At 56.4% G+C, this 9167-nt stretch overlaps 1 protein-coding gene across 1 annotated transcript; it reads left to right on the forward strand.

The window, feature by feature from the left end:
- Nucleotides 1-315: 315 nt before the first annotated feature.
- BJ171DRAFT_587337 (uncharacterized protein) lies at nt 316-1889 on the forward strand (the record flags this gene model as incomplete). The annotated part of the gene is made up of 6 exons (XM_053114424.1): nt 316-466; nt 622-659; nt 811-876; nt 985-1095; nt 1239-1480; nt 1583-1889. 6 exons carry the CDS (start codon nt 316-318, stop codon nt 1887-1889), a joined length of 915 nt encoding a protein of 304 aa, XP_052962383.1.
- Nucleotides 1890-9167: the final 7278 nt, after the last annotated feature.

The following is a 9167-nucleotide window of genomic DNA, read 5'->3' on the forward strand; positions in this document are numbered from 1 at the left end:
TACGGCTCCAGCCTTATGCATCGTGTCCGGCGTCGGTCCTGTGGGTGTAGTTACGATGAGCCAAGCGAAATGGAACAGATAGTGTGTGCGAGTTGCCACGGTGCCACCTCCTGGTGTGGAGAAACGATCTTTTGAAGCAGCCCTGCGACATTTGGCCCTCGATACGACCAACTTGGCCCGCCGCTGAGCCTGTGATTGAAGAGGTACTCGGTGAGCCACAACTTTCTGGCGAGCCCGCAGACCAAAAACGCCAGCCGAAGCAAGCCTTGAGCCCGACAATCTCTGCTTAGCAGCACAGACTCCTATCCAGAGACCATGAGCTTCTGCGACAACACCACTATAGCTCAGTTGAACCAGTCCTGCATCGCCTCGACAGCTGCTGCTGTCGCTGCCTTGCGAGAAGCTGGAACGCAATACAACACCGACGAAACAGCCCGAGTCAGCTACTGCGTGTACGCGGCATTCGGTGGGTATCGCATTTGTGGATGGCGGCAAGCTGATGTCGCCAGAGTGGCGACAGGCTTTGACTTGCAGATCTGATGGTATGCCCTCATGAAAATCAGTGCGACGGTTTAACTCTCTGGCCCCATTGCTCTGCATTTCGGTGATTGTTCCGCATAGCGCTCGGTAACCTGCTTCTCATCCTGGTGATGTTTGACGTACGTGCCACGAATATCTGCTCGCACTGAACTGTGGGGATGCAGCTGCGATTGCTGCATCGATCCTGTTGAATTGCCTGCGGCTATGTTCACACACCTCTCTCTCGCCGATACGTCCGCTGGGACGACCCGCCGATTGCTCCCACATCAGAAACTCGTCACCGGGCACGATCGACGCATTCTCACCATACTCTACGGCGCGATCGGGTTCTTCACGGTGAGCGATTTCTCACAGCAATCGCGGCTCGTTGTTCTCATCGACTAACGCAGCCTGAACATGGCATCTGCTCTGTCTGCTCTGTCTGCTCTGTCTGCTATCCAATAGGTGTTTTGCGTGTCCAAGGCTGCCAGCTTCGCGCCGAGCCTGTATGCAAGCCCATACTATGGCCTCCAGATTCTCGGTGTCATTCAGGCGGCTGCTTTCTCATCTGCCAAGGTTGGTTTCTCCATGTTATGCGTCCTCCTCACTTGTCGAAGACGCACCCAATACCACAGCGCTATATTTGCTACACGATCGAAAGCACAGGGCCGAGTTATTGGTTGTCTCTGCCGCTTACCCGTCGCGATTACTACCGATAGATCCTGGCAACGTTCTTCATTTATCTTCCCCTCAAGCAGCGCACCATCGCAAGCAAGGCAGCCGACGGCGTCTTCAAGGCGCTGATCTTGTTGCAAGGCCTTTACTCCATGGTTATTGATATCTACTGGGTGCTGGTCGAGACTCCGGTACTTTCCTTCCTGGATCCTACCTATGCCTGGGCAGGCTACTTTGTTATCCATGCCGGGCTTGATGTTGGCTTGCTGCTCTGGCAGACGACTCTGTAAGTGCTCCACGCAAGCGATCCCGTCGCGCCTCCTCATGCATTTGTATCGACTCGGCGGGTGCTTGGTTCATTTGCTGATTGAGTTGCTTGCATTGATAGGGTGCTGGGCCGAGAACAGCAGCGCAATACGATCACCCCAGCCAGGGCACTGAAATCCAGGGCGCGACTGGCATACTACGCCGGTGTCTTGATGCTCTTCGGCATCGCAGACTGCATGGCGGCCACCTATGCCATGAGGCCGTCTAAAGGCATCGGCATCTTGCGAGACATTCTCTACTTGGTCAAGCCCTTCCTTGCGCTGCCTGCAGTGCTTGATTCTCACGCGGCGTCCAGAGGCGAGCATCCAAAGTCCTTCAAGGGCTCGTCGGACCATCAACGGTCCGTGGTTGCCACGGGACAGGCATAGTCGACAAACGAGTCGGTCGTATGCATCTCCGTTCCCCTGTCGCCACGAGGTGGATGGCGGCTATGCCGCTAACTACGAAACGATGAGGATGAGCCCAGCCTGAATTGGGGCAGAGTATCCTCGTCGTCCAGGTCGGTGTCCGTTCAAAACGTGCGTCGATTCTGGCTGATATTGTTTCTTGGGCAAGGGTAAGAACGGGCCAGAATCAAAAACATCCCTGTCTGCCATGAGCGATGAAAAATACATCTCCATCCATAAACTCACCCAAGCAATTCGGCCTCGTCCCATCCACTCTGTCCAAATGGGCCGATGCTGGGAAAGTGCGATACATCCGCCCCAACGAGAACGGACACAGACTCTACAATGTGCGGGACATTGAGCGAGTCTTCTGCCTCACCCAGCCCATCACAACCAGGTCCATAGTTTGTTACGCCAGAGTCAGTTCATCCCACCAGCAAGCAGACCTCGAGCGACTCCAAGTCTGGAAACGAGAGCGAGAGCCATACATGGCTGCCCGCAAGGCTCTCCAGAAGCAGTATCCCAACAAACAGTGGAAGAATCGCCTTGGTGAGATCTTGATTCCAGAGCCACCCAAGCCCCATCCACCCAAGAAGAAGAAGACAGTCCTCCTGGAACACCTGAGACAGCGAGTCGGTGTCCTGTCTTGCTACGACAAGGACCACTGGATCCGCCAGACGGGTGTCGCTGCCGATTTCATCGACGATTCGGTCCGAGACTTTGTCAAGAACTGGTTCTCGAACCAGCAGCGATACCTGTCCCAGCAAGCCCAAGGCAACAACCCCAGTCCATTCGACATGCACTTCTCGAGCAAGAAACGGGTCAGCCAAGAGTCCTGTGTCCTGCTCAAGAAGCACTGGGGCAAGATCGTCAAGGGTGACAGCTTCTGGAACAGACTCAATCCCTTCAAGCTCAATGCCGAGGACCGAGTCGAGCGAGGCAAGCAACTCACTCTCCCCCTGGCCCATGACACCCGCCTGATCAAGACACGCACCAACAAGGTCTACATTGTCGTCGCCGAGCCACTACCCAAGAGGAGCGAAAGCCAAGCTCCTCAGGGTGATCTCAGGGTTGTCTCTGTCGATCCTGGTGTGCGCGATTTCATCACCACCTTCGACCCCTCTGGGCTGGTCACAGCCTGGAGTCCCAATGTCAGTGGATACTCCAAGATCAATGACCTCAAGCGAAGTGTTGGCAAGGTCCAGTCCAAGATGGCCAAGTTGACCAAGAAGCAGCGGAGAAAGAAGAAGTTGATGCGACGGGCCATTGCCCGGCTGAACGAGCGGATCCGAGACCTGGTCGACGATCTCCATCGCAAGGCAGCCAAGTGGCTCTGTTCCAACTACGACATCATCTTCATCCCGAAGCTCAACTACCATGGTTTCAGACACATCAGCAAGCGCAACCGAGAGCGCATGGTCCAGCTGTCCCACTGTCGATTCGTGGACAGAGTGCAATGCAAGGCACAGGAGTATGGCACCATTGTCAGGGTGGTCGGCGAAGAGTACACCAGCAAGACCTGCACCCACTGCGGGTTCATCAAGAGAGACCTTGGGGCAGCCAAGACATTCAACTGCAACCAGTGCTCCACCGTCATCGATCGAGACGTGAATGGAGCACGCAACATTCTTCTCAAGAGCCTCTGAGGCTCGACGAGAAGTGGGGTGTGGTCTGCACTTGCAGACCCGCCTCTGTGGCCTGGCACCTCCGAGTTTGCCCCTATGCTCGGATGAACACATCGTCTGATTTATTGGACGAAATCAACGCGGGGATCTGAGAATCGACTAATCCCGTATCGACGGGTATTCTCATATCTCTTCCAGGCGAATACATGGCTCTGCCGCTGCTGCTTGCGTGCTGGGCAGTCCACGGCAATCTGCGCGGGTCCAGACGGCACCCCAATCGGGGCTGGTCCCACCGTTCTCGCAGAGCCGGTGGCCGTTTCAGGTCGCTGCCGCCCTCGCCACCGCTCTCGCCCAGCCCCAAAGCGAGGCGCCCTTTGGTCGACTGTCGTTGGCTTCCCTGTCCTGCAACCCCATCCACCGCACCAATCCTCCAACACCTGCCCCCCCCCTCTCTACCGATGAATAGAGAGACCGCTGTCTCGGACGCAACCATAGGCAGCCACCACGCCGCGTTCACTGCCGTCCGCAAGCCCGACCAAGATGATCGCGGCTACCGCCTGATCACCCTCGAGGACAACTCGATGGACTGTCTGGTGATCTCGGACCCGTCGACGGACAAGTCGTCGGCAGCACTCGACGTTCACGTCGGGCACCTCTGCGATCCCGACGAGGCCGCCGGACTGGCCCATTTTTGCGAGCATTTGTGTATGTGGCTGTCTGCGGCAGCATGTCCCCGCTCGGCTGTGCGGCTCTCTGTGCTTGGGATCGCTATCAAGGCTTGACCCCCTTGCCGACATGCGATTACTCACACTGCCATCCCGTCCATGCCGTCTGTAGTGTTTATGGTAAGCCCGTAGGTGCAGCGGAGCAAGTGTTTTGTTGTGTCCGATGCATGTCGAGGCTGCTCGGGCCAAGTCTGACGCAGATCTGCTATCAATGTCGGTCGGCAACCGCGATTGAAATCGGTCGTCTGGATCTGGATCTGGATCTGGATCTGAAGGGTACCACAAAGGTAGGGCATACTTGGGCTGAAATCCGAGGATATACACTCGAGTGCGATTAGCAAAGTCTGGTGCTCGCTGTGTCGGTGTCCCTGTGGGCTGTTGGCTGGTGCATCTGTCGAGGCCGGCGCTGGTCGGCTTGAAGTCCCCGATCTTCTTGCACTAACCGACAGAACCTGGCATGTACACCACAGTATCCCTCTGAGAATGATTACAGCCAGGTGCGGCAAAGAGCGCCATTCAATCGGCTCAGCCGAGCGCCCCATATCCTGGGTTTGGAGCTATTCCGGTTGCCTCGCTGCTGCTGCTGCTGCTCCTGCTGCCTTCCTAACCCCTGCGCCTGCTGCAGTACCTTTCCGAGCACGGGGGCTATTCCAATGCCTTCACCGGCGTCGAGAACACCAATTACTACTTTGAGGTCGCCTCGGACCATCTCGAGGGCGCCCTCGATCGGTATGTGGGCCGGCGGCCGATGATGTCCCTGATGCAGGCCGGTCAGGCGAGCCAGTCAGGCGAGGCCACGCGAGCAAAGACCACCAGGAAACGGAGCATATGATTCAGAGACTCACTGCGACTGGGCCGTCATGGCTGGACACAGCTTTGCCCAGTTCTTCATCTGCCCGCTTTTCACAGAGTCATGCACAGACCGCGAGCTCAAGGCCGTCGACTCGGGTAAGCAGCCGGCCTCGGAAGCAGTCGGCTTCGGAAGCAGCGCCATGATGCCCTCGCTTTGGCTCTTGGCATCTTCGATTCCTCTTGACCCGCTCGATATGTTGATCTTGCTCTTCCTAGAACACAAGAAGAACTTGCAGAGCGATACCTGGCGCACGTACCAGCTCGAGAAGGACCTGTCCAACCCCAATCACCCGTACTGCAAGTTTGGAACCGGCAGCCTGGAGACTCTCAAGGATATCCCTGAGAACAAGGGCCTGGATGTCCGAAAGCTGCTGCTTGACTTTCACAGCAAATACTACTCGGCAAACATTATGAAGCTCGTTGTGCTGGGCAAAGGCAGGTGTCTCGCTGGACCAACACCGCTGCTGCTGAGCTGAGCCGACTGCTGACAGCACTGTATCGAAATCAAAATCGAAACCATAACGATCCTGACCCTGTTGCCACACGCAGAGCCCCTTGACACGCTTACCGAGTGGGTTGTTCGCATGTTCTCGGACGTCCCGAGTCTGGGCATCAAGCCGCCCGCGTTCCAGGGACATCCCCTGACCGAAAACGAGCTCATGGTGAGACTTGCTATGGCCACGCAAGCCGCCATCGTGGAGGCTGGACATCGAGGCATCTGAAATCGTCGTCGCCTTTGCTAAGCATTCCTCCTGGTGCGATTCCAGAAACAAGTGCTCATCAAGCCCGTGAAGGAGATCCGTCACCTGGAGCTCGTCTTCCCCTTCCCGGATCTATCGGCCCACTACGAGTCGCAGGTAGATGTCCGAGCGTCCCTCCGTTCAACACACAGGTGCCCTCGACTGAGCCAGCTCTCGCTAACACTGGCTGCCAACCACACCTATTTATCATGCCGAATCACAGCCGAGTGGCTACGGATCTCATTTGATTGGACACGAGGCCGAGGGGTCGATTCTGTCTCTGCTGAAACAGAAAGGTATGTCGACCGAATGCCCTATCCGTGCATCGCAATGCTCTTGTTCAGGCTCTTCCTCACCAACGTGCCTGACGTCTGTACAGGTTGGGCGAACGCGCTGTCGGCCGGGTACTCTTCAGGTGGCATCAACTTTGGCTTCTTCAAGATCACTGTGGATCTGACTGCCGAGGGGCAAGGTTAGCGCGACTGACGATTCAATGCCACACGCAAACTAACAACCCAAAGAGGACATCCGGCCAATGAGCCTGTCGACCGGTTCTACTCACCCTTCCATTTGCTCGCCCCTCTGGTTATGGCGTTGCACGTACTGCCGTCTCCATCCAGCCCACTACAACGAAGTGATCGTGATCATATTCCAGTATATCGACATGATCAAGAAGGCCGGCATCCAGAAGTGGATCTTCAACGAGTGCAAGTCGCTGTACATGATGCACTTCCGCTTCAAGGAGAAAAAGTCGCCTGCCAGCTACGCTTCGAATGTTGCTCAACAGATGCATCAGTATGCCAAAGAAGACATTCTGTCGGGACCGTACCTGCTGACGAGATACGAGCCAGAGATGATGCAGCAATGTCTGTCGCACTTGCGGCCTGACAACTTTCGGTAGAGTATTCCCGTGTTCGGCGAGATATGTCAACTGTTGCTATCGACGGAAGGACGAGGTCGGACTCGATCGGACTCAACCGGACTGCGACACTGGAAGCCAGCGCTCGGCCTTCCAACTCCACAGCGTCCGATCAAGCCGACCGGCGCTGTCAGGTCCAATCTCATGCTCCACGTTCTTGCCGACAGAGTCACGCTGGTTTCTCCCGATTTCGACACTACGACATTCGCGAAGGCCAAGTGGTACGGCACTGAGTACCTTGTCGAGCCCCTGAGCGAGAAGCTGAGGACCGATCTGACAAAGCTGGAGCCCAACCCCGATCTGCATCTGCCGAGGATGAACGAGTTTATTCCTGAATCCTTCGATGTCGACAAGCTCGAAAATGTAACGGTAAGATTGACCCCAGCGGTCAAGTCTGCTGGGGCTGGTCCCGGGGCCTCACTGCCGACGATGCTGATACCATTGGACTCGCTGCTCAACCATTGGTTTCCTTTAACCAACAACCCCACAGGTCCTCAAAGGTGCCCAGATCATCCTGGAAACCCCATTGATCCGATTCTGGCACAAAAAGGATGACACCTTCTGGGTGCCCAAGGGCAACGTGTGGTTTCACCTGCGCGCGTAAGTTTCCAAGGCATGCATCCGTTTGATTGCACGCCCGAAATCTATATCCGTAACAAGCGCACTGACTTCGTCTGCCTCGACGCTGCCAATGCACCAGTCCGCTGAGCTATGTCACTCCGCGAATGTGCGTGCTCACCCGACTGTATACGGACATGCTGCGGGATTCGCTGAACGAGCTGTCGTACTACGCGGAGGTGGCCGGACTCAGCTACGATCTGGACAACAACACCGACGGCTTGGTGGTGAGTGCGTGAGTGCGCGAGTGAGTGCGTGAGTGGGTACGTGAGTGGGTGGAGCGTGGTCGAGAGCTGGCAAAGTGTTCGAGTGTGTCCGTCATTTCTGTCCGCCCGGTCGCTGACGACACGATCGCTTCATCTAGCTCGTCATTGGTGGTTATAACGACAAAATCGGCAAGCTCCTTGAAAAGATCGTCGAGAAGATGTCCAATTTGAAGATCAACCCGACTCGATTCAAGTCGGTGAAGGAGCAGCTGACTCGGCAGTACAAAAACTGGGACCTCGAGGCTCCCTATCAGCACTCGGTCTACTATTTGTCGTACGTCACCCAGGAATGCCTGTGGACCAGCGCCGAGAAGCTCGCGGCGCTTGAAGGTAACGACGGATACTGTTTGACGAGAGGCGCTCGTGGCTCCAACGTGCCCCAGGGTCTCAATCACGTTCATTGCTATCGCCGGTGATATCTCTGGCCGGTTGGTTCACACCGTCCATCGCTGGGCTGCTAGTGAACGATTGCTAAAGTCTTGCCTCGCACCATTGCATCCGACTCCACCACTCTCTCTCCGATATGCAGATGTCACCCCTGACGACGTTCAGAGCTTCTTCCCCAACCTGCTGAGCGAAGTGTTTATCGAGGGCCTCTCGCACGGCAATATCAAGCGCCAGGTGAGGACGGGGTCGCACGAAACTGTCGATATCATCTACTTCTCCTTTGGTGGCATCTTGGGCTGACCGTGATCGCTGCACTGTGCTGGACAGGATGCCTTGAGGTTTGTGGACACAGTGCTGCAGGCTTTCCAGCCAAAGCCTCTGCCCGTGGCGTACCAAATGAAGGCTATGCGCACGCACATCCTTCCCGAAGGTGGGTCTCACGGAGTGTGGATTCATCATATGGCGGGCGATGTACATGTACGACAGCGACTCGAGCCTAGCAACGGTCATCTGGGACCACGATCAGAATCAAGATTGCGAGCGACGAATGCTTGGCCACCTGCAGTTCGCTCCCGATCCGTTCTAAATCTGACAGCTTCCTCTCTCCCGATCACACGCTTTGAACGCCGCCGCCGTCTCTGAACCCACAAGGCACTCTCCACATCCAAGTGCGCGAGGTACCCAATGCCGATAACCCAAACTCGGCCATCGAGTACTACCTGCAGTTTGGAGACTACGCCAACACCGCCACGCGGACCAAGGCCACGCTGCTCTCGCACATCATCAACGAGCCGTGCTTTGACCAGCTGCGAACCAAGGAGCAGCTGGGATACATGGTCTTCAGCGGCCTGCGCAACCAGACGAGCATGACAGGACTGCGACTCATCATCCAGAGCGAAAAGCACCCCGCCTACCTCGAGTCGCGCATCGAGGACTTTTTGACCAAGATGAGGGTGAGTCCGCGGGGATGGGGTGGGGTGGGCGTGCGGATGAGCAGAGGTGGCCGCAATGTTCCCGGCCTGTATGAGCCTGGCTCTCTGGAGTCTGTGCTTTGAAGCGACTTGGCAGCGGCTCGATCCACCTTCCTTTGTCATGGCGAAGTGTGTGTATCGATCCGCCGCATATCAC

This window comes from Polychytrium aggregatum (assembly GCF_025602895.1).
Source record: "Polychytrium aggregatum strain JEL109 chromosome Unknown BJ171scaffold_63, whole genome shotgun sequence".
Taxonomy (NCBI): domain Eukaryota; kingdom Fungi; phylum Chytridiomycota; class Chytridiomycetes; order Polychytriales; genus Polychytrium; species Polychytrium aggregatum.